A 26,303-nucleotide genomic window follows, 5' to 3' on the forward strand; every position below is an offset into this window, starting at 1 on the left:
ATGAGTTTATTGGGCTGAGAGATGTTCTCAATAAGCTCCATCGAGGACTAAGGAAAGCATGGTAATGACTGCTAAATCCTTGGGGGGACATAACTAATGCTATGACTAGGATTAATAGGATTGTGTTGATCCAAAAGAAAAAGAAGACTGGGTGCCAGGAAAAACCTTCCTGACAGAGCAAGCCCCAGAGTAACCCGAAGATCTGGAGACCTGTGAAATGGAACTTTTCAGTGCACCAGCCGGTAGACAGTTAAACACAGACCAGAATGAAAAGATGATTATCTAGGCAGGCAGCTGCCACATTGGCTTTTATCAGCACCACCTATTAAACACCCATTGTGCATATTAAACATTCATCTTACCTCCAAGTGGTCAGAATCTTCCTTTATTTTCCCTTCTTAGGATCTCTCTCCACTAGATGGAGATTTAACAGTTTGTATCTAATACAAAATAACAAAACAGCCTAGCATATGGCTGGCTCTGGGGTGTCTCAGTTGCATTCACATGACATTTCTAATGGGAAGGTTTATAGAATGTTACACTCTAAACAAGATGTGTTAATATATGAAAACAGACTGGAATAAAGCCAAGCAGATCTGGACAAGGGGCTGCACCTTCCAGCAGGCATCTGAGGGTGAAGAACTTTTCAGGGTCAGGAGCCGATATGTTCTGATTGACTGTGAAATGCGTCTTCATGCATAGGAAAGAACTTTACTTCACCTCCAAAGTTTTCATCGTAATTTGGTCAGTTTTTTCTATTAAATCTTGGAAGGGTCAGAAGCTACGCTCACTCTCTGCTCTGATTATATAACAGCTCCTGGCAAGTGAGCAGAAAGAGGGCATCTTTGTAGCTGGACCAGTTTTCTGGGAGCTGCCTGGAGGCTTTTGCTATGGGGACTTAGATGAGAGCAAAAGAGCCAGTGGGTTCCAAAAGCCTAAGGGCCTGTTGCACAACAGGATGAGTCAGAGGAAAGTTTTAAAATCTGTTTCTACTGTGACCTCTCATGCTAGCAGGGACTTTGGGTATTTCCAATGCTGTGCAGGAAGTATTTAAGAATAATATACAAACAGTAGATAAAAGTGACACCCTATTGTAGACCCTTTACATTTATGGCCACGTTTAATCCTCATCACCTTATGAGATAAATACTAAGGCACAGAAAGATGAAGTAACTTTCGAGGATCACACAACTACTAAGGGATAGAGCAGAGTTGATTCAAATCCAGGCAGTCTGACCTCCAAGCCCCCGGGCTTAACTGCTGTACATATTTTTGGTAAATGTGATAGACCGCTCATAATTCTGGCTATTTTGAGAGTGTTGGGAAAGTGGGTAGACAATTGATGAACTCCATGGTCAGCCTGTATTGGACACGAAGAGTCTCTGTGCTTTATCGCTGGGCTGTTTGGGCCAAACGCCTATGAATGGGAACAGAGGGACAGTTATCGGTGGCCAAGAGGAGCAAAAGGAAACTCATGTGTTGTTCAGCCGTGGCTGTAGCTTCCTCCAGCAACTTGAGAAGGGTGCCCAAGCTCTTGACACCTGAGTTTCCAGTGCAAAATAGGAAACAAAATATTTGCCATCTGCTTTCCTAACTGGGCCATTAAGAGAGTTAACAAGATAATTATTTCACATCATTCAAACTCCAGGAAAGGATAGAATTGTCCAAATGAGGTATCATACATTGGACAGTTTATTTTATAGCCTGCATAATTAGGAATACAAGTCCAAATCAACCAAACAGTGTTCATCAGGCATCCGTTAGACACACTAGTACATGTGATGCTCAATCCCACCCGTTTTAACATGCTGAAATGTTTGCATGGCTTACCTAACAGGTCCAAAGAAAAGACATACTATTGTTTATGTAAGAGAGATGGAACTCTCATCCATGTCTGGGTGGATGTTTTATCCTAGCTCTTGTTAAGGGTTGGATCCCCAGAATAAGAAAGAAAAATAATTTCTGTTGCTTGCATCCTTATAGGTTGAACTTTTAGAGCATCTGCACTTGCTGGCCATTATAATGGGCATCATGTAAAGTAGTTTACAGACACGGTCCAGACCCTCAAGGAATTTTTACTCAAAAATGTTTGCCTGGATGACGGTCAACTTCTATTTTCCAAACAGGCGTTGAAAGGAGACGTATCTATGACATTGTAAATGTGCTGGAATCGCTGCATCTGGTCAGCCGGGTGGCCAAGAATCAATATGGCTGGCATGGCCGGCACAGCCTGCCAAAAACCCTGAGGAGCCTCCAGAGACTGGGAGAGGAGCAGAAATATGAAGAGCAGATGGCACATCTCCAGCAGAAGGAGCTAGATCTGATGGATTATAAACTTGGAGAACGTAAAAAAGACAACTATCCAGATTCTCAAGATCCACAGTTACTGGATTTCTCGGAACCCGACTATCCCTCTTGTGAGTTCACAGTAACCACACAAGTAACGGCAGAGAGGGAGGGATGGTCTCTTCCGTAGAAATTCACTGCTAAGGTGGGAAGTGCAGATTGACAGCCCTGGAGGGAGATGCCCTCCTATTGGATCTACTGAAGAAAGGGAGACAGATGGCTCCCCGACTGGGCTTCCCCCTCAGCTTCACCTCAAGCCTGTCTAGTGGCAGTTCACTTGGTATTTGGTATGTTTGGACCATCGATCGCGGACAGTGCTTTCGTTTCAGACTGATGGCCCCAGGCTGACGTCTATTTGTGAGCCTTTAAGGAAATTTTTCTCTGAAAGAAGTTATCTTTTCAGAGAATTCAATGGGTTTTTTTTTAAACATCTTATTTATTTATTTGACAGAGAGAGACACAGCGAGAGAGGGAACACAAGCAGGGGGAGTGGGAGAGGGAGAAGCAGGCTTCCCGCTGAGCAGGGAGCCCGACGCGGGGCTCGATCCCAGGACCGTGGGATCATGACCTGAGCCGAAGGCAGATGCCCAACGACTGAGCCACCCAGGCCCCCTGGGGAATTCAGTTTTTTAAATTAGAGTAGATTACTTAGAAAAGAACCCCGATCGGAGAACATGTTGATAAGAAAGATCAATAACCCCTCCTGTCATTTGATGTAGCATTTTTAAAATATGTATCTACATTGTTCTTCCCGCTCAGCTCCTCTGTATCCTCTTTCTGTTTTAACCGTTGATCTCCATCATTCTCACCCTAATCCCCATTGCTAAGACGGTAAAGTACAAGTATCACTCACATTTCACTTGCAAATATAATAGGAATGGAAACGTGGGCCTGGTTTTCATTGGATTTACTGCCTCATGCCTTTTAGCGCCACCCCATGAGCCAGTTCTCATCCTAATAACCAGAGGAGACAGCCATCTGTCGGGGATGGTTTGCCTGCCGTCTATGGCAGCCCACATCTGATCAGTGTCTCCTGTTCATGTCTGGCTTATTTCTTCACTTCCTTCTGAAAAGCGATGGAAGGGGCAAGCGCCTACCGTGTTTCACATATTCGAGATATTGTGGGCGCAGAGAAATAAAAACAAGAGTTCTTGCCCTTTGGGAAGAGTTGATGTTCTGAAAACAATCCCTGAAGTCTACCCTCTCCTTTTTTTTCTTCTGCGTTGATCTTTTCAAAAAGTTGCTTCAGGAAAACCACCTCATGGATTGTATCCTATGAAGTAGGAGCATAAAGCATCACGAGTGGTTTCAGAGATGCCTCTTGGAGAGGAGTTGTCCAAGCCATGAGAAAGTCCGTCTCCTTTCTTGGGGCACCTGGCTGGCTCAGTTGGTAGAGCTTGCAGCTCTTAATCTCAGGCTCATGCGTTGCAGCCCCACGTTGGACGTAGAGATTACCTAAAAAAAGAAAGAAAAGGAAATCCACCTCATTTCTTTATGAGCCATCTCTTGGTGATGTGTGTCTAGTAGGCTTCTGCCCATAACCAGAGTGATCTTTGCATCTGCTGTTAGAGTTCGTAGCTCTGGCAAACCCCAAGTACCATCTTCCGTGTAGTAAATCACATGTTTTCATGCTTTCATCTCATTCCCTTTGTAGCATCTGCAAACAGTAGAAAAGACAAGTCTCTGAGAATTATGAGCCAGAAGTTTGTCATGCTCTTCCTCGTCTCCAAAACCAAGATTGTTACTCTTGATGTGGCTGCCAAAATACTGATAGAAGAAAGCCAGGATACCCCGGACCATAGTAAATTTAAAAGTAAGTATCTTCACCTGAGTCCACTTATCAGTACAAAAAGGATGGGATTTCGTGTGTTGTTGTTTTCTGCCTCTGAGATTGAAAAAAAAAAAAATTGTTTTTTTCTTAAGAAGTGCAGTCTTTCCTGCACTCATAAAGGTTCTTGGTGCCATGAGAGGTAAGTTAGTAAATACTAGAATTCCCATGAAAGTTCTGTCAGATGCCTTTTCCTCAGCAGTTAGAGGGGATGGTGGAAGAGGAATGCCATCCCACAAATGGAGGTCAGGGAGGCTGTAAGATACTTTGCATTTCTCTTTAGTAGTGCTGCATCCAAGGCGGAATGTCTGAGTTTTCTTTCCCCTTCTTTCCTCACCCCCTGCCTACTGTCCTGATGGGTGGAGATGAAAGGTGTCTGCAGGTAAGAACCAGAGGAATGGCCAGGGCAGGGCAGGGTAGGGGTGGTGGGACAGGGCTGCTGGGCAGGGAGAGAGGTTCCGAGTTGCACACCCAGGGCCTCTTCTTTTTCTGTCAAGCCTGGGTGAAGCCACATACCCTTAGCTGCCAGTAGCCCTTTCAAGCCCTGGGAAGCCACGAGCCCAACTTTCTCTGCTTTTTCTGTTTCCACTGGAATTATAGCCACCCTGTGGGAGAAGTGACTAGATGAAATTCAGCTCTATCAGGATTGGGAAGAAGATTGCATCTGGGGTGAATGTTTGCTGTTTCTGGACCATAATCACAGCTCCTTTGCTTGATCGTAGCCCCAAGGTTACCTACCTATAAATCGATTTCTTGAATAGAAATTACTTTGTGGGTATTGCCCTGCCTGTTGAATGCCTTACCACCCCTTCCGAATTTCTCCTCTAGTACCTGCATTTTCAAATGTCTCTTCCCAAACCTTGTAAGACTCAGGGAATGCCCGTCCCACCCCTCCACCACTAGGCGGCCAAGCACCAGGATTCAGATGAGGAACTGCCTGTCTTGTTGTCAGCACAGCTGAACCTCATAACCTTGAGCCCCAAACCCTCTTGTGTGCCCAGGAGCACAGCCTCACAGGAAGCTCTGGGGGATCCCTGTCATTTTCACAGGCCAGCTGCCTGCTTGAGCTGGTACCATCACCTCCTGCTGAGAGAAACCCAGAGCAAGCTTTTGATGTGCCACATAGCAGAATTACATTCACTAAGCCTTTAATTACAGCCCCTGTCCCTCCCTTGGTGTTTTTGCCATCTCAGCACTCCCCGCTTGTCACCAGGTGCCTCTTACAAGGGGTGTGAAGTTGTGGAAGAGGAAAAACACCCTGACCTTCCCTTAGAAAGTGTCTTCAGACACATCAGATACATAAATCCCAGGTGATTGCATGACAGAGCCGTCGGCCTCTGCTGCACCCCATGGCTTTCTGCTGGAGGTTTATGTGGTGGCCAAGAAAAGTGACCTGTCACATCAACTAAAATGTAATGGTGTCACAGACGGCGTGACCATAATTGTGTTTTATATCTTTAAGCAAAGGTACGACGCCTCTATGACATAGCCAATGTTCTGACCAGCTTGGCTCTTATAAAGAAAGTGCATGTAACAGAAGAGAGAGGCCGTAAACCAGCCTTCAAATGGATCGGGCCTGTGGACTTCAGTTCCAGTGGTAAGGTCGCATGGTTTTGCTAGGCATCTGTTTTATTTACGATCCCCAATTCCTGTTCCAACTCATGTATATTCTACACAGTGAGATCGATCTTCATTTCCCATAACCCATGTCACATTCAAAATTAGACTAGTGGTATCCCTCGGAACAATGAGCGTTAGTCTGTAAGTGGTATGTGCGCGGCAGCTCACGGCAGGAAGGGAAATCCTGAGAGCTTATAACGTGGGAGTTTCTGTAACTATTAAATTATAGCTCATTAGCTTTTTTCATTTTATTCCAAAGTTCCTGGAAGTTTGGGCTTGAGGATTAAAAATAACCATTCTTATGAACTCTGGTGGTTTCTGCATTAGCAGAATAAAGCATTGTTTTTCTTTGAAATTCCAGGTAATGTAAAAATTATATCAATTACTATCACAAAACTAATGTGGTAAAGAGGGCTTCTACATATGGTATGGATGTAATGAACACCTTTTTGGTAATTTATTTAACAGGTTACAAATGTCATAGTTTTACTAAACTAGAGCAAAAAGGGTATTATATTCTTATTTGACAGGGAATATCTGAGCAATTGAGGACTGGATCCTACTGTACCAGCTACTTTACATATAGCTATGCTGCCTGGGAAAAAAAGCCATTAAAGTTATTTTTAAATTACCCTCCCAATTTTGGTATTAGTGGCATAAATTCCTGCCACTTAACCCAGGCTTATAAAAGACATAGCTCTCTACCTCACTTAGAACACATTATTCACTTAGGATCTAGATGAAGCCACTTAAAATCAAGTAAAACTAATTCAACCCAGCACGTACTTACTGCACGTAGACCGTGCACAGTTACTATACTAAATGCCATGAGACGTTTAAAGACGTGTATGACACCGTCCCCGCCTCATGAATTGTGCACCTTTGCCATTTTCCACTCCTCCGCCTTTGGCTTCCAGCCTTTTCACCTGTGAAGCCCTCTTCTTTTTCGACATGCAAATATTCTACTCAACTTCCAAGATCTGGCTCAAATGTCAACTCCTCCATGCAGTTTTCCCTGGTCACCCAGAGCAAAGACTGTCTCTTTGGAGCTACTGCAATTTACTATTGTCCTGTTGTACTTGGTGAGGTTGATACGTCATGCCATCATTGCCCCAGCTCTATGCATTTGAAGGCAGACTCGGTCTTTTTTTTTTTTTTTTTAATTTTTAACAACTGTATGAAGATATAATTCACATAAGGTATAATTCACATAATTCATCAATTTGAATTTAGGACAGTCAGAGTGCAACCATCACCGCAACTACTTGGAAAACGAAGTCACCGTCCCCAAAAGGAGCCTTGTACACATTAGCACTTACTTCCCACTTCTCCCCAACCTCTCCCTTCTAGCACCAGGAAAACAAATTAATATATTTCCATCTCTATAGATTTACCTATTTTAGAGATTCCCTGTAAATGAAATCAAACAATATATGGTCATTTGTGACTGACTTCTTTCACTGAGCACAATGTTGTTAAGGTCCTTCAACCTTAGAGCGTGTATCAGTACCTCCTTGCTTTCCATTGTGAAATAACATGCCGTCGTGACTCAGTTGTTAAGCGTCTGCCTTCGGCTCAGGTCATGATCCCAGGGTCCTAAGATCGAGCCCCACATCAGGCTCCTGCTCCGCAGGAAGCCTGCTTCTCCCTCTCCCATTCCCCCTGCTTTTGTTCCCTTTCTCACTGTGTCTCTCTCTGTCAAATAAATAAATAAAATCTTAAAAAAAAAAAAAAAAAAAGAAATACCATGCCGTCGTATGGATACGCCACCTTTTAGTTCTTCATTCGGCAGTTGATGGACATTTGGTTTTTTTCTACTTTTTGGCTATTATGAATAATGCTGCTTTGAACATTGAGGTAGAAGCTTTGATATGGACATCTGTTTGCATTTGTCATGGGCATATCTAGGGGTGGAATCGATGGTTCATATGGTAGCACTATGTTTAACATTTAAGGAATGGTCCAGCTGTTTTCTGAAGAGGTGGATTCCTAGTGAGTTAAAAGTAGACTTGGTCTTTATTCATCCATGATTACCCGATAGTACCCACATCCAGTGCCTTTACTCGCTTTCTCTGGTTAGTGAGCTTCTATTAAAGGTATAATTAGCATACATTTGAAAATTAGAGAACAATTAAGCAGAATACACGGTGGTCCCGACTCTTTGGGAACTCAGAGAGGATATGGGTTACGTTCTGACAGACAAGACTTAGGTTTTGGAGGGAAGGAGACTCGCTTTTTAGTTCAAGGAACAGATACCTAAAAACAAATCTGGTGTGCGTTTAGAGAACACTCACCCTGACTGAAGTGGAGGGCATGCGATAGGGAATAATGAGATATAAAATGTGATCGGTTGGGACCACATTTTGGAAGCCTTCAAAATAAACCCAGAAATCTGACCTAAATGTTATAGGCAGAAGTGATATGGGAGCTTTAGATAGATTGAAAGAGAAGAGGGACTCAAAGGGGGTAGTGTCATTGAAGTGTGAACTCACTTTCTCTACCCGATAGAAACCTCATCTTTCTGTATATCTAGTTTCATTACTGACAATATTACTGTCATCCTCAACCCAGCCATCAAATCTGGAACTTCAAGTTACCTTTGATTTCCTTAATTCACTCTCCTTCACTCCTCCAGTAGCGATTCCTCACAGGTAAACTTAATAAATGTGTCTTTTCCTCTTCTCCTTCCCACCATCATGGCCTTTTCATCCTTTCACAGCTTTTTTGTGATCTTATGACATAGAATAAATGGCACATCGTTAAAATTACAACTTGGTAAGTTTTGCATTGGGTGCACCTGTGATGTCATCACCACAGTCAAGATAATGAACCCATCACCCTCCAGAGTCTCCTGTCCCTTTGTAATTCCTCCCTCCTTGTCCTCCCACCCATCCCCAGGGCAACCACTGATTTGCTTTCTTTCCCTGTAGATTTGTACACATTTTCTAAAAAATTTCATAAGGGAATTATATACAGTTGATGCTCATTATTCAAAGTGCGTATTGGCAAATTTACATACTAAAATTATTTGATAATTCCAGAATCAATACTCACAGAATTTTCTTAGTCATTCGCAGACATGCAAAATGGCAAAAAAAATTTGGTTGACAGCGCACCCGTGTTCCCAGCTGAGGCTGAACAAGGCAACACTCTGCCCTCTTATTTCTCATACTTGTTTCTACATGACTCTCATACTCTAAGCAATTGTCCTTTTCGTGGTCTTTTTAGTGCCATGTTTTCACATTTTTGTGCTTTGTGTTGAGGATTTTGCTCTTAAAATGGTTCCCAAGCGTTGTACTGAAGTGCTAATGATTCCGAGTGCAAGAAGGCTGTGATGTGCATGACAGAGGAAATAATGCATGTTAGAGGAGCTCCACTCAGGCATGCGTTATAGTGCTGTTGGCTAAGAGTTCAATGCTAATGGATCAACTATATATATTCAATAAGGCGTCTTTAAACGGAAACACATATAAAACAGGGTTATGCATTGATCATTTGACAAAAATGTGACCAGAGACTGCAGGAACCTAACCCTGTATTCCTCTAAGAGCAATGGTCCAATACGTACTAATTCAGTGTTCATGGTAACTTCATAGAACATAATTGCCATGAATAACAAGAACTGACTGGTAGTGTGTATGCTCTTTTTATCAAACTTCCTTTGCTTGGCATATTTTCAGATTCATAATATTGTAGCATGTATCAATAGTTTATTCCTTTATATTGCTGAGTATCCCCTTGTATGGATATATCATTCTTTATTCATTTACTTGTCGGTGGACAAGTGGATTATTTCCAGTTTTGGGGTGTTAGAAATAAAGCTAAATGAATATTCACGTACATGCCTTTTTTGGTAGAATTCACCAGTGAAGCCATGTGAGCACCTTCAAATGATATTATACCATTCATATTGTATAAGAACCTTACAATAGCATACTTTTATTTCTTCCTGCCTGGCCTCTGTGCTGTTGTTGCCAAACATTTTACTGCTCTGTATGTTAAAAACTCCACAATGCATTGTTACCGTTTTTGCTTTAAACAGTCTACTGTCTTTTAAAGACATTAAATAAGGGGAAAAAATTGATATCTACCCATGTAGGCACCATTTCTGGTGCTTGTCATTCCGTTTTGTGGATGTAGGTTTCTTTCCATCTGGTATCATTTTTCTTGGCTAAATGGCCTTTCTTTAACATTTCTTATAGTGCAGATCTGCCAGTGATGAATTCTTCCAGCTCTTCTATGTCTAAAAGCATCTTTATTTTGCCTTTTTTCCAGCTTTATTGAGGTATACTTGACATATATCATTTATAAGTTTAAGGTGTACAGCATAATGATTCGACATATATTGTGAATTGATTACTGCAATAAGTTCAGTTAGCACCTATTATCTCATATTAATACAATGAAAAGAGAAGAAAATTTTTTTCCTTGTGATGAGAACTCTTAGGATTTACTCTCTTTACAACTTTCATGTATAACATACAGCAGCATTAGCTACAGCCATCGTGCTGGCCATTACATCCCCAGTACTTATCATGTAACTGGAAATGTGCACCCTTCTCCTTTGTTTTCGAAAGATATTTTCACTGGGTAAAGGATTCTAGGTTGAAGGTTTTTTCTTTCAGTATTTTAAAGAAATCGCTCCACTGTCTTCTAACTTTGATTGTTTCTGGTTAGAAATCTATCATCATCTTGTTCTTCCATATGTAATATGTCTTTTTCTCTGGTTGCTTTTAAGATTTTCCTTCTGACTGGTTTTAAACAATCTGATATGTGTGCTTTGTTGTACTTTTCTTCATGTCTCATACTTGGGTTTGTTGGGCTTCTTGGATCTATGGGTTGAAATTGTTTATCAACTTTGGCAAATTTTCAGCCCTTATTTTTTTGAATATTTTTTTCTGTCCCCTCCTCTGTTCTTTGGAGACTCCAGGTGTGGTAATATTTGGCTGCTTGAAATTGTCCCACAGTTCACTGATGTTTAGTTTCTTTCATTCTCTTTTCTGTGTTTCATTTTGGATGGGTTCTATTGCTATGTCTTCAAGTTCACTTTTTTTTTCCTGCAGTGTCTAATCTGCCATTAATCCGCTGTATTTTCTTTTCCAGCATTACAATTTTTGCCCCTAGAAATTTGACTTGACTTGAGTTTTAATATTTTCATTGTCTCTACTTAATATGCTTAGTCTTTCCTCTGGTTTCCTGAATTCACGGAGTACAATTATAATACCTGTTTTAATGTGCCTGTCCACTAATTCTATCATCTGTGTCACTTTTGAATCCATTTCAGTTGATTTATGTCCTCACTGTGGGTTATATTTCCCTGCTTCTTTGTATACCTGATAATTTTTAATTGTATGCCAGACACTGAGATTTACATATTGTTGGGTGCTAGATATTTCAGTATTTCTAAAAATGTTTTTCAGCTTTGTTCTGCGATGCAGTGAAGTTACTTGGAGACAGTGAACCTTTCAGGTCTTGTTTTTAAGCTTTGGTAGACAGGATCATCAGCAGTTAGTCTTTAATGCATTATCCCCACTACTGAGGCAATAATACCCTTTTTAATATTCTAACCAGTAATCTATGAATTAGGAGATTTTTCCATCCTGGCTATTGGCAGTAGGCACTATTCCCAGCCCTGGATGAGCTGCAGACACTATTCCTTTTGCTCCTTTTAAGTGGTTCCTTTCCTGACCGTGGGTAGTCTCCTCACATGCATGAGTACTCCACTAGATACTTAAGGGGTGGGGGTGGGGGGGAATCTTCTGCAGATCTTCAGCGTTCTTTTTGTATGGCTCTCCTCTCTGGAGTTTTGCCCTGCAAACTCTAGCGGCCCTGGCTTGCCTTGGCTTCCAGCTCCACCCTCGACTTGGGGAGACTTCCAGTCCCTGTCCAGGTTCCCTTCCCTATACTCTAACCTGGAAATATTCTCTGGGCAGTAAGTGAGAGCAATCATAGGTCTCACCTCATTTGATTCCTGTCTCTAAGGTTCACTGCCCTTTGTCTCCTGCTGTCCGGTATCTTGAAAGCCATTGTTTTTTTTTTTTTTTTTTTTTGAAAGCCATTGTTTTATAATGTTTTGTCTGATACTGTGTTTAAGGAAGGAGGGTAAATTTGTTCCCTGTTACTGTCTTGACCCATTTTCTTTTTGATTTTCTAAAAAGACCATTTGGGGGGGGTTTGTTATGAGAAAAAGAAAACTGTAAAGGTGATTTTTTAAAAAATTTTGTGTGTTTTAGAAAATGTAAGTCTAGCTGAGCCTTTCCATTTATTAAATTAGTCCTATAATTAAAACGTGCATGCTTTGAACTTAGAAAAATCACACAGATGAACAGGGTAGGAATGACTGAGCAACAGGGACTATTTCTCTGTAGAAATACAAGCCTGGTTCTATCTAAAAAATTCTGTCCTGATTTTACACAGGCTCCTTTAAGCATAAAATGGGCCTCCAAGGTGCTCCTATTCTCACTGTTCTGCAACATTTCAACCATGAGGTTTTTGCTGACCTTATTCCCTTTGTCACTTGGTAACCGAGCCTCCTACTGCATAAGAAAGACATAATAAAGCATAATAGATTCTTATACTCATTGCCGTAGAGCTGTGGCCTAAGAGGCCAATCTCCGTTAATGTTAAAATCTCTAAATGTGCGTGTTGGGCTGAGCATGGTTGTGTTTTCCTTTGATATCTCTGCACAAAGAAAGCATCTGAAATGTCAGGTCCGTTCTAATTTGGGTTGGAGAACATCTTGCTCTACTTTTGTTGCAGTTTAGATAATTTTAGAATATATATGGATTCAGTTTCACTTTACAGTCTTTTACTAACTCTTAAAAAAAATTAGTACATCAGAAGAAATTGGGGTTTGAGACAAGGCTCCTAAAATTCCTTTGATTGTCTTAGTTTTTAATTTATAGGGTAGCTCCATTACAATTACAGGCTCTCCAAGCTCTATCTTTAAAAGGCTAAAATTATCCTGAATTATAGCTATGTAACAACACTACCAATTCTCTCATTTATTTAGATGAAGAACTAGTGGATGTTTCTGCATCTGTCTTACCAGAATTGAAAAGAGAAACATATGGCCAGATTCAAGTCTGTGCAAAACAGAGGCTGGCTCGACATGGTTCTTTCAGCACAGTTCAGGCTTCTGAGAGGATCCAGAGGAAAGTGAACTCAGAACCCAGCAGCCCTTATAAAGAAGAACAAGGTATCTGCCTTTCCATATCCTGGGGAATCCGTCAGCCGTCCTATAACAGTCACCCTACTCAGGCATTTTAAAATAAGGTGACTCTAGGCCCTGCCTGTTTTTTCCATTGACCTGAAGTGAAATGATGGTTGGGGGTAAAAGAATTGCAGGCTTCCCAGGGAACGAACATGGCCCCATGCCTGAAATTCATCCTAGTCCACCAGTGAAGATCACCCAGTTTGCCAAGGTTGGTCTGTTTGATGCATGTCAGACATTCATCAGATTTACAAAGCAACACTTGTTTTGTTTTCTAATTATTGATGAGACCTGAATTCCCCATTAAGAGCTAGCTTCTGGAAATTTCTCTCTTTGAATCAAAACCAGAATGGATTTGAAATAATCTTATAATCCCTGAGCAGTGAATAATGAATCCATCTGTATATAATTGGTGTGTATAAGTCCCCTGCCATATTTTGTTAGAGTTTTATTTTCCTTTATAGGATCAAGTGGCTACTCCTTCGAAATTGGAAGTCTGGCAGCTGTTTACCAACAGAAGATAGAAGACAGTTCACAGTAAGTAGTCTTCAAAAACTGAGTGTATTCTTTTTTTTTTTTTAAAGATTTTATTTATTTGAGAGACAGTGAGAGAGAGAGACAGAGAGAGCACGAGCAAGGGGAGGGACAGAGGGAGAAGGAGAAGCAGGCTTCCCGCTGAGCAGGGAGCCCAATGTGGGGCTCGATCCAAGGACCCTGAGATCATAACCTGAGCCGAAGGCAGACACTTAATGACTGAGCCACCCAGGCGCCCCGAGTGTATTCTTTTCTAATTTCTGGTGTTAACTTTGACTCCATTGAAATGCCACCCATCAAAAGGTAAATTTTAGCAGTCTTGCTCCTAAATTAGCCATTTGTTTATTAAGAACTTTCTAAGTGTCCCCTTTGTGCCCATAATTGTGATGGATGTACCATCAGGGACACAAAAGTATGAAAAATGTATCCCCTAAGCTAATGAAAGCTTATAGGGGAAAAAGTAAAAACAAATACATTGAAAAAAGACATTTCAGTACTAACACGGCCCTGAGAACTGATGATTATAGTTCCTGGAATCACTTATCATCACTGTAGCTAATTTTGTTTATGAGCCACCAGGTCCCGTTCTGAAAGTTTTATGTGTATTAACTCATCTCATCACAACAACAGTCACTTGAGTTTGGTACTCTTATCTTCATTTTACAGAAAGGAAACAGAAACCCGAAGAGGTTAAATAACTTGCCCAAGGTCACAGGGCTAAGAAGTGACAGAGCCAAGATTCAAACCCAGGCCATCAGACTCAAATTTTGGGTCTGATTTTGAAGGAAATCAAATATTATGGGAAGAAGCAGAGGAAATGCTAATGTGGAAACAAGAGGGGTTTTTTGTTTGTTTGGTTGGTTGGTTGGTTTTTTTTTTTTTAGATTTTATTTATTTATTTGACAGAGAGAGACACAGCGAGAGAGGGAACACAAGCAGGGGGAGTGGGAGAGGGAGAAGCAGGCTTCCCGCTGAGCAGGGAGCCCGATGTGGGGCTTGATCCCAGGACCCTGGGACCATGACCTGAGCCGAAGACAGACGCTTAACGACTGAGCCACCCAGGCGCCCCACAAGAGAGCTTTTTTTTTTTTTTAATTTTTTTATTGTTATGTTAATCCCCATACATTACATCATTAGTTTTAGATGTAGTGTTCCATGATTCATTGTTTGTGCATAACACCCAGTGCTCCATGCAGAATGTGCCCTCCTCAATACCCATCACCAGGCTAACCCATCCTCCCACCCCCCTCCCCTCTAGAACCCTCAGTTTGTTTTTCAGAGTCCATCATCTCTCATGGTTCGTCTACACAAGAGAGCTTTTTAATGACAGATTTGGGAAGAAACAGATTGTGAGGCAGGGTGAAGGGAGTACGGGGACCATACACTGATTAGTTTAGCCATAACGATTTGTACAAATAGGATAGCAAATGGAAACCTCATTCATAAAAAGAATTTGGGGTGTTAGAGGTGAATAGGTCAAATTGGGGGAAAAAAAAGAACCCTTTGGAAGCCAGGTAGAAGAAGAGTTTGGGTTTATGAGACAGACAATAAAGACCTACAGCAGACTCACTGGAGAAGAACACTCTTGCTGCTTGAAGCAGGTGGGATGGCGCATCTGCAGCCATTCTGGTGTGTCGTGGTGCAGGTCTGAGTCATGTCAGCTGCAGATGGAAAGGAGTGGAAATCAGTGTAAAATAGAAAGAGACCTCACAAAGGACACCTGGGTCTCAGATGATGGGGCTACTATTGGTGGAGATGGGGAGGTTGAAGGTGGATGACTGGAGATAGGACGGTGGGGGATATACTCAGTGTGGGTATTTTGAGCTTCACAGAGCTGAGTAGTAGTGATTTCTCATTCAGAGGGACTGTGGTTGGAGAGATTTACTCATCTCTGCAGCCCAAGGCCTTCCATTTGATTCCTAGCAGCATGTGGACAAAGAGACAGGGCAAAATAGATCTTACTGATTCCATCAAAAGGGTTCAAAGAAATCCCTGTCCTCTGTTTACTAGTTCTTAAAGGAGTCTTAAACAGGTTTTCCTCATCTGTTTCCAAAAATACACTGAAAACATAAATGTTTTTTAATATTTAGAAGTCTTTCTGTATAAAAGGCCCAAACATTGTTTATAATCTCATATATTAAATGGGGCTTAATTTTGAATGTGTTGTGCCTAAAAATTGGAATACTGAGCAGAATGGGACAAGAATGACAGAAAATAGTTTAGTAGGTAACTTTATTTCCTCACTCACTGCCCACTCCATTTATCTCACAGTGGAGATAAATGCCCCGTTCAAGCGGGGCAGCTAACCTTCAGAAGGCTGATTAGTCTCTGAGCCTCACTTTTCCTCCCTCATCAACTGGCAGGGGGTAACTATCATAATTATGTCAAGTTATGATTATGTTAGTCATAAGGCATCTGCGGGCCTGCTATGGGGTAGCAGTCACTATCAGTATGTGACCGATAACTATTAGACGTAGAGGAGGCAGGGGAGAGCCCGCGTGAGCTCTAACCTGAGAGCCCCCCAAGCGCTCACCCACCCCCTCCCTAAGCATCCGTCCAGGTTATATGGTTATCGGCCTCTGGAGTTAGCTCAGGGGGCACACTTTATTATCAGCTCGAGCAGCATTATCTCATTTCTGCTTTGGTACATCTCTTTAGGAAGACAGAGAATCAGGAGCTGGTGGAATGTGATAACTTGATGGGACCCATTATGTTCCTTTTTACTGCAGGAGGAAAGCCTTTGCCAGTAAGAGAGCGATGCCGCCGTCAAGCAGCCTGGACCCTGCTGCTCCTTTCCCTGGCCTGTCTGTTGACTCAGAATATTGTGCTACTCCTTTAGCACACCAAGTCTTTTCTGCAGCCCAAACGGACCTGCATGCCTTCCCCGTGCAGAACAGTCTGACTGGACAAGTGGGTGCCTCACCAGCTTCTGCAGCCTCGGACGTGGAGAGCCTGAAACCAGCCCTGCTGGCCAGCCAGCCCATGGTGTACGTGCCCTCCACCTCACTGTTCATGCTGTATGGGAGCCTGCAGGAGGGACCATCCCCGGGGTCCGAGAGGGACAGCAGAAGCGTGGAAGTCTCAGCAGCAAAGCAGCCGTCCACACCCTCAGTTCCGAAGCGCCTCGGGGAGGAGAGGAAGCCTCAGGAGGAGGAGCCAGCCACTAAAAGACAGAGCAGGGACTACGAAGACAGCCCTCTAGCTCTTGTCATGCCCAAGGTAAGGGGGTTCGGGTGGGCTTGCTTCGTGACAGCCCGTTAACCCAGAGTTCCTTCCCAGTAAAGATGCACAGCTGCTAATAAGCTGTTGAGTCTGGAATGTGACATATTTCAGGTATCACTTGTATAATTAAGCCCGGGACTGGCTCTGCCATAAAATCTTGCCATAAAGTAGTACCGTAAGGAAAGAGACTTTTATAAAACTCCTGCTTTGCATAAAATGCTAAAAGGTGTAAAAAAAAAAAAAAAAAAAAAGGACCCATAATCCCACCACATCGAGTCAATCACTGTTAACATGTTTGTATATTTCCTCCCCGCCTTGTGGCTCTCCTTTTTTTTCTTTAACCAGTTGAGATCACTGACATAACCATCTGAATCCAGGATGCACCTGAACTTCAGAGTCGGCAGTGTGGGTGCTGCTGGTCTTGCGGTGTCTGTGTCCGTTATCACGGCTCAGAGATCCTGTTTCCCCAGCTACAAAACGAAAGCAACAAAAATATGAGCTGTTCACATCTCCCACTTAGTAGCCATTCAGAGGTGAATGAGATCCGACCAGTCAAACTCAGGAAGCAGAAGCACCATCATGACAGCAGTCTGTGCTGGGTTCGCTCAGCACACTCACGGAAATCAGTATATTATTGAGGACCCTTTCTCTTCTGTTCCTTTCTCTTGCCAGAGCGAATCTTTGTAATTTTGTGTATAGCCTGGGGTTGCAGAACAGCAGTGAAGGACTGACTGGTATATATAGGTCTTAGATAACCAAGACTGGCTTTGGGCCAGTCCCGCAGTCCTTACTGGGCCACTCAAAGACTGGCATCCACACCCCTTTATGTGTTAGCAGCTCCGAAATTTACCTCATCGTCCACACACCACGGCCAGTCTGTCATTGTTAAAACTCCGTCATTTCTGGGGTGCCTGGGTGGCTCAGTCGTTAAGCGTCTGCCTTCAACTCAGATCATGATCCCGGGGTCCTAGGATCGAGCCCCGCTTCGGGCTCCCCTGCTTGGCAGGAAGCCTGCTTCTCCCTCTCCCACTCCCCCTGCTGGTGTTCCCTCTCTCCCTGTGTCTCTCTCTGTCAAATAAATAAAATCTTGGGTGCCTGGGTGGCTCAGTTGGTTAAGCGATTGCCTTCGGCTCAGGTCATGATCCTGGAGTCCCGGGATCGAGTCCCACATCGGGCTCCCTGCTCGGCGGGGAGTCTGCTTCTCCCTCTGACCATCCTCCCTCTCATGCTCTCTGTCTCTCATTCTCTCTCTCGCAAATAAATAAAAATCTTAAAAAAAAAAAAATTTAAAATTCAAATAAAATCTTAAAGAAAAAAACCCTCCATCATTTCTGTGCTTAAGAATCCTAAGCCTTTGGAAGCACGTGACGGGACGCTCATTTTCAGACATATACAATTCAGTGTGGCACGCAGCGGTCTTTGACCTATTTGTTTACGTGTTAGCTATGTTGAGAAAGCTGCTATCGAGATTTACCACTGGGATTTTTACTTGCTTTTCTGGTTCCTGGTTGGCTCTGCTTAGAAACCCTCAGAGTCCACAGACGTTGCCTCCCCCAAGACCCCGGGTAACAGCGGCTCAGTGCCCCTCGAAGACATTCACAGGGAGGCCCAAGTCTCGGCTGCAGAGGAGGCTTCAGGAAAGGCCACGGTCAACTGCTTCATTTCTTCTGAGTGGGGAAATCCTTCGAGAGACACAGAGATAGAAAAGTCTTCAAAAGAAAATGAAAGCACCAAAGAGCCCTCTTTGCTGCAGTACCTTTATGTGCAGTCGCCAGCTGGTAAGGGGTGTCATCGTGTCTGAGGGCCCCTCGGGGTGGTCAGATCATCAATTAGATTTCTACATTTCTGTCCATGCCACCCGACCGAAGCGGTTCGTCAGTGAGCTGCTGTCTACACGGCCTCTGAACCGTTTTACTCTCAGCCCTTTCTTTTCTCCCATCTATGAAATGAAGGTAGAGGCTGCTTTCACTTCGGCCACCTCGAAGGACACTATGAAAATAATTAGGGCAAGTGATTTTTTTTAAATGCATTAAACTTTATTTGCTAACAAAGCACAATTCAAAAGATCAGTCTATTATTATAATTCAGCTGAATCTGGCATTGGTTCAGTTTACAGAACAGTATGAACCTATTGGCCACCATGTACAGCTAGCGTGGTGTCTTGGCTATCCAGAGGTACTGAGCGTGTCATTGTGGTCGAGGGCCAGGTCTGGAGAGGGCTGGGCGTTAGGGCCCCTTATTACCTGCATGAACGTAAGTATTTAGCCATCCCCACTGGTACAGCAGGACGGACAAGGCACTGGTGTCATGGGGGTGCTTTCAAAACGGAACTAAATTTTATAAGGTAATACACCTAAAGCACTTCGGATGACAGTGCCTGACAGTAAGACTCAAAAGCTGTCAGGATTTCGAAATAAAGCTGAAATAGATGAGATCCCTAATTTCTCAGACACACATTATGTACATAAAGCTGCTCTCGATGCAGAGAGACTTAAATCGATTTTCCTGAATTTTCCATTCACTTACAGGTTAGGTAGGTGTTATTATTCAGTTATCTACAAAATGTTCTTTATTCCATTAGCAAACATTTTTTGCGGATTTAAGGTAAGCATGACAGGGGTGCAGATACACTGATAAACAAGAAACAGGCTCAGTCCCGACTGAATGAAAATGACAGCCCAGCACAGGGAGTATTAGCTTTTTCTGGGCCAAAGACCTATTGACACTATGGTAAAACCCATGGATTCCTCCTCAGAATGTTTAAAAAAAAAAAAAAACGCATAGAATTAAATACATAGGATAATAAGGGAAGCCAATTATATTGAAATACCGTTAGAAAAAAATTTTTTAAGTTATAGTAATAAAAAGATCTGACAGTAGTTCCAGTGTTCTCATAATTTCAAAGTCATAATGCGCTTCACGATCTAATAAGAATCTGCTGTAGCTATAATGTTATATGAATATATGTGAGCTTTTTACTAGTGACAAAGTCAAGGTACTATTAATACTGTTGGATTTGTTGCCTGTGATCCAAGTTGAGGAAAATACAAATTTGTTAGAAGTTTATAAAAACAAAAGATAAAATCTTTCCAATCCAAGTTCACTTCCCTCCTCAATTTGCATTCAGTGGAACACACATTAATTGACCCTCTCAGGAGACACAGGCATCCACCACATTATCACACAAGTGGATGTGGGACTTCACTGGTGGCCACTGCTGGGGAGAAGCAGTGCAGAGCGGGGAGAGCCTGGGAAGGGGGTTGGCCTGGTCAGGTAGAATCCATTCATTGTGGGTTCCCACTTGGAAGGGCGGCAGGGGAATGTGAAACTGTTATGGTACCTCCTGTTGTGTTGACGGTCACCTTGGTCTGCTTCTGTTTCAGGATTAAATGGTTTCAATGTGCTCTTATCTGGCAGTCAGAACCCCCATGCCGTGGGACCCCCTTCAGGTCAGCTGCCATCCCTCAGCATTCCTTGCATGGTCTTACCATCTCCGACGCTGGGCCCTTTCCCCGTTCTCTATTCTCCCACTATGCCCAGGCCGCTTTCCTCTGCCCCTGGTGCTCTCCCAAATGCGGGACCTGTGAATTTTGGCTTGCCTGGCCTTGGATCAACAGCTCATCTTCTCATCGGCCCTGCAAACATGGTTAATCCAAAATCATCAGCACTCCCCTCCGCAGACCCTCAGCTTCAGGGTGCCCACTCACTCAATCTGAGTCCAGAGATGCCAAGATCACACAACATCATCCAGCCTGAATCCCCTGCGTATGCGGGGCATCCTGTCTCCGTAGTAAAATTACAACAGGTGAGTCCTGCTGTGAGCCCAGGAAGATCATCATTCTGTGATGGGGTCAGTATGCATTTCATGAGCTTTGCTTTTAGTCCCATGACTGCAGGACAGAAGCTCCAGGTCAGGGTCTATCCAGCTTCTGTTGTAGACCCAGAAGTTACCTGCTTACTTTATAAGGCATGGAGGCTGGAGGCAGGAGATGCTGTGCTTTAAAGACAAAAATATTTTTTAATTGTCAATCTGTTCTTTAAAATTAGAAGGACTTATTTTAAGGATAGTTCAAGGGACTATTGATGAATGCTGAATATTCAGATGATTTCTTCAGGTTTTCATTTCATTAGATGAATAAAAGGAGAGCACCCTGAATTTTCACTGTACAGCTATAGAAACAATTCAGGGAAACAAGTCTGGATACTAACGCAAAGATTCCTAGCATCTGTCATTTCTCAAAATGCAATGTTTAGGAGAGTGTGTGTATATATATATATACACACACACACACACACACACACACATACTCAAACACACAAATGTATATATATGAATTTTATAATCAATATTAACTAATCAGTACTATATTTCCCCCAAACTCCCATTTGTAGTTCAGTCAGTAAGCATGTGTTGATTTCCTCTTATGCCTCAGGCATTGTTCAGAGTGGTTACTTTCTCTCATGAAGAAAGAGTTTTGCGTTGTGGCCAAAAATATTTTAGACAAGTTAGACGCTCACAAGTTTGCTAGATGATGAAATTAAACATGCTAGTTTTTAAACTAAGGTGATGATAATGTGACATGCTTTCCGATCACCAGTTATGTGCCAGGCACTCATGCAGGCAGTGAAGATAGGACAGTAAACAGAATAATGGTCCCTGCTCTTTTAGGGCACATTAAGGAGATCAATATGCAACATTTAACACAAGAAGATACATAGTTGCAAGTAAACAAAAGAGCCAGGACGCACATACTTACTGCTTGCGTAGTCCACCGTGCTCTGTAAATATTACCTTTTCTAATTGGTGCAGCCCTGTGAGAGTCGTCACTTTGTCACCCACATTGTATGGATGAAAACACCGAGGGACAGCGTGGTTAAGTAGCCTGCCCAAGGTCACCCAGCTAGTTGTGCCAATGCCACGCTCCCAACCTCTTCACTAGGCTGCCTTTCTGCACACAAAACAAAGAAGTGAATTTCCAGTTGTGAGAATTGTTGGGGAGGAGATAAAGCAGATGAGTGGGACAGAAAAGCGGAAAGAAGGAGAACGCCTGCATCAAGGTCATACTGACAGAGGTCAAGAAAGGGCTTAGTTCGGAGACCGAGAACAGTTTGACTTCACTTCTGTTTTTACTTGCTCTTTTAGTCCCCTGTTCCTGGGACCCCCAAGAGCATCCGATGCACACATCGTGAGACATTTTTCAAGACACCTGGCAGCCTCGGAGACCCCGTCCTTAGGAGAAGAGAAAGGAATCCGACACGAAACACCAGCTCAGCGCAGAGGAGACTGGAAATCCCCAGCAGCGAGGCTGACTAACCTGCCGCCGGGCCGGGCCGGGGTGGGGGACCACCCACCTGACTTTCCCCGTCCCAGGTGATGCCCTGATGCTGAATGCAAAGCGGGACGCAGACCATCATCTGCACACATCGTCCTCTCTCTTTCACCTACCGGTTCTAATGTTAACTTCCCATCATCATGAATCATCTATTTTCCTGAAAGCAATTGTTATTAATTGTGCATTTAATATCAGTTAGAGTCCAGACTCTGTGCATGGTGTCACAGTGAAAGCACCGACTGACTTGTGGTTTTGATTCAAGAATCCTCTTATTGCTGGAAGTCGATCTGAACAGGCTACTGGAGCCTTGTGGTTTTTCTACTGGGGGAGCTGTCTAGCACTTAACTAGGGTGAGCATTCTTGGCAGGTTTTTCCCCCTCGCCCTGAGTCTAGATCTGGTGAGAGAAACTTCTTTTCTGCAGTTTAAAAAAGCTACTGCTTCCTTAGGCTTCATCAGGAAGCCGACTCCAGTTGTGAATCCTATGGTATTATTTATTTTGTTCCTGAAATGGGATTTAGTGCAAAAAGTTTACAACTACAGCAAAATGCATGTTTTTCAGGGTATGACGACTTGAATGTTTGTGCTTTTTTCCTCTAATTTGCCCTGCACTTACTTTACAACCTACTAATAATGTGGATAAATGTGTATGCATGACCGAATGTTACGACCAAAATAACTGTGAATGGCCCACTTGCTATAATGAACTGTGCTGAGCCTGTCTGGGCATGAGAAGCAAGATGCATGCTAGCTGCCTAAGAGCTGACCTGTGTGAACAATGAGGTTTTACTGTTCATTTGTAAAAATCCTACCCTGTGCAGTTTCCTTCACTATGTGCCCCGTGGATTTTTTATTTAAACGTTAACTGTAGAGTATCAGGTATGGATGCCTTCAAAGAATTGCTGTCTTATTGAATAAATCAGGATGGTAGCAAGTGATTGATTATATGGAAAATTGGAACCTGGATGGGACCTTTTGGTAGAATTCTGAAGAGTAATGATGTAGAAATTGATATAGTTCTGATAGGTGATCATTATATTTTTTCCTTTGGCTTTTTTCTTTATTTGTGGAAGGGTAAGAGGGAAAACGAACACATTATGTTCAGTATCCAAGAGTATTCAAACCAGTTATTTTTCGGAGCGTTTCTGAAAAATAAGAACGGTGAGTGCAGGGATTCATTGTTCTAGCATGAGTACAATTCTGGAAACTATTATGCAATACCCCTTTGTTAAACCATATTGCTTTAGGATTTCAGTAAGTAGCCAAACTAGCTCTTTGTATTCCTAGATTTATTGATGTACCTCATTCTTGTCTCTTCCAGCAAATGCCTTCCTCTCTCCCTTTTTTCCTTCCCTTCTTCCTTTCTTCATTCCTTTCTTTTTTAAGCTTCTGTCTTTGATCTGGAATCTTGCTGTACAATTCTATTTTATTTTTATTTTTGGACCCAATAAAATGTTATATGAAATAAAAATATTAATTTAAGAGACTCTGGGAGTCTGAGTAAAGTAGCTTTATATTAACTACAGGATACTATTAGCCTTATTACCCCCACAAGATTTTTGAAAACTTGAGGTAGGTAGCCTGATTAAATAAATTTGTTATTATATAAAATTTTTATCAACGCTAAACTTTTAAAGTTTACAAGATGGCATTTTTTCTTTTATTTTTTTTTTACAATCTTTTCTAGTGTTAAACAGATCAAATTATGGTTCTAATCATCAACAACCTCCCAGTAATGGTTACCCAGAGTTAATATGAGTTCACCTTGAAACAAAAATATGCCTTTTTCAGTGAAAGTATAGGACACACAGCATCCTTATTATCCGCACAGGGTACATGCATGTTTAAATCCACCATGCCTAAAAACTTCCACAAAATATTTTCACTTGAGAGGTCTACATTTAGATGAAATCACAATCTGATTTTCCCCACACTGTTTTTGGATGCTCGCCACTTACTACTTTAACTTCTTTGCTATCCTTTTTTTTCACTCTGTTCATGATATGACCATATAAACCTCAGAGAATCCACAGTTCTTGAGGGGTGTTAAGAAGCAACCCCATAAATCAGAATTTTATGACTCTGTGACCATACTCAGCAACAGAAAAGAAAACGGAGAACCAATTCCTTTTGTATTCAGTACCCACTTTTTAATGTGGCTTTGTGATGTGTAAAAAGATAAAAATAAAATAATGCAGGGGTTGTTTCTGTCAGGAAAACCGTATGCTTCTGATAGAGCAACTGATGGTAGTGAAGCTGCTAAGCTAGACTTGGGTATTCGGGGTAGTGAAGAAGTAATGGCAATCTTGAGTCTATCATTGTATAACTTAGTAACAAAAATAATTGTTGGGGATCCTGCTAAGGAAATTCAGCTTTGCGTTGGCACTGAGGGACGTGTGTGTGCCCTACACGGTCCAGGGTTTGTGAAACCCTTTCATTCTGGTACAAGAGTTGGGAGTATAACTTTTATACTTGAATCTACCTACCAAGTTTACATATTTCTCAATTCTTTTTTGTAAGGTGCTATTTCTGTATTTAAATAACTTTTTTTTTTCAATGTAAAGCTGCTTTCAGCTAATCTTATTGCACTGCTAGTTTTTTGTAGGTATTAATTTTATTGCTGCTTACTGCTTTTGTCTTCATACTATTTAGCTCTGCCCTTTTTTCTCATGGCTATATTATCTATAGCTATCTACTTGTAACTTTACTACATGTAAACTGATTTTTTTTTTCTTTTAGAAAGATATTAAGCTTTATAAAATAGCAATAAAAATTATTTCACAAGAGATGTTGGTTGTATTTGTTGGTAGGCCGTGTGTACCAATTTCAGCAAAATCTTTAACAGTTGCAGCATAGCAAACCAGGCCCTCATAAACCCAAACCAGATCTTTTTATTGAGACCTCCCGGTAGTTCCCAAACACCAAAACTTAATGTGTCAGAATTACACAGGAGCTTGAAAGGGTAGGGGGACGATGCTCTGGAGCTTCTGATTTCTACTGAGTCAGCATCTCAGGTTCGGAGCTTCCGGATGATTCTGAGGCTTATCCACTTCTAAGAATCACAGGTGAATGGAGACCACTTCCCCAACTTTTCATGACATCTGCAAGGTTAAATGCTTCTCATTCTAGCAAATGCCTACCCTTAGTTCAGAGCCAAATTCTATCGGTAACGCTCACTTTCAAATTAACCTCCGAACAGACGTCATCTGATTTTCCCTACTTTGTTATACTTGCAGAGTCATTTAGGTTACGTTGGTGTTGGTTCCTCCCACTAAATTGTGAGGTGCTAGGGAAAGCACTAGCTTTGAAATCCAGCATCAAACCCAGTCTGGGAACTCAGCAGCCCCCAAAACGGTGAACGGAGGAGCTATAGGACCCTGTACAACAGGGCTTGCCCTTTCGCTAGGGCTGTTCAATTCAGCTCTCGCCAATCATTTTACTGTGACCTCTTCCTTCCGACACATCACTTCCTGTCCCAGTCCATAGCCTCCCTTCTCACAAGGCATATACAGTTGACCTTTGAACACCACGGGGTTTAAGGGGCGCCGACCCCTGTGCAGGAAAAGTCCAGCATAACTGACTCCCCAAAAACATAACTTCTAATAGCCTACTGTTGACCAGAAGCTCTACCAATAACAACGCATTTTATATAAGTACTGTATATTGTATTCTTACAATAAAGCTAAAGAAAATGTTAAGAAAATCATAAGAGAAAATACATTTACAGTACTGTATATATCGAAAAAAGTCCATGTAAGTGGACCTGCACCGTCCAAACCCATGTCATTCAAGGGCCAGCTGTATGAGATAACTCAGGATAAATCTGCTTCTACACAAACACCAGTATTAGGATCTCACTAGCATACCTTTAGCGGTATATTATAATATGGGGTCATGCTGTTATTACAGGCATCTACCAATATCTTCTCCCATCCGCCCCTCCTTGTCGGTCTTTAATGGTGTAAGTACACTGAACAAGCAGGACTCATGAGGTAAGCATGAAAGCAATTTTGTCTCCTGGTGTTCCTTTTAGGCCTGGTCAACAGGGGTAACCCATTCGCCCCTGTATGAACTTTAGGTCAGGTGCTGTGACTTCTCTAGTTACTGTCAATAACAGAAATTCTACATTTTAAGTTACAAAGACAGTCTCAATTTATTATGCAAATGAGCATTTAAAACTTCTGCACCTGGGGCTCAAGCTGAGCAAGG

At 42.3% G+C, this 26,303-nt stretch overlaps 1 protein-coding gene across 1 annotated transcript in view; it reads left to right on the plus strand.

The window, feature by feature from the left end:
* Window positions 1-25,110, plus strand: part of E2F7 (E2F transcription factor 7) — a 39,011-nt gene extending 13,901 nt beyond the window's left edge. Inside the window, exons 5-13 of the mRNA XM_035002086.1 lie at window positions 2,127-2,417; window positions 4,001-4,159; window positions 5,637-5,771; window positions 12,807-12,992; window positions 13,472-13,544; window positions 16,271-16,760; window positions 18,286-18,541; window positions 20,147-20,568; window positions 21,907-25,110. Coding sequence (XP_034857977.1) covers window positions 2,127-2,417; window positions 4,001-4,159; window positions 5,637-5,771; window positions 12,807-12,992; window positions 13,472-13,544; window positions 16,271-16,760; window positions 18,286-18,541; window positions 20,147-20,568; window positions 21,907-22,077 — 2,183 coding nt within the window. The 3' untranslated portion in view covers window positions 22,078-25,110. The remainder of the gene's footprint in view (window positions 1-2,126; window positions 2,418-4,000; window positions 4,160-5,636; window positions 5,772-12,806; window positions 12,993-13,471; window positions 13,545-16,270; window positions 16,761-18,285; window positions 18,542-20,146; window positions 20,569-21,906) is intronic.
* Window positions 25,111-26,303: the final 1,193 nt, after the last annotated feature.

This window comes from Mirounga leonina, unplaced genomic scaffold (assembly GCF_011800145.1).
Source record: "Mirounga leonina isolate KUSES-001 unplaced genomic scaffold, KU_Mleo_1.0 Mir_126, whole genome shotgun sequence".
Lineage (NCBI taxonomy): Eukaryota > Metazoa > Chordata > Mammalia > Carnivora > Phocidae > Mirounga > Mirounga leonina.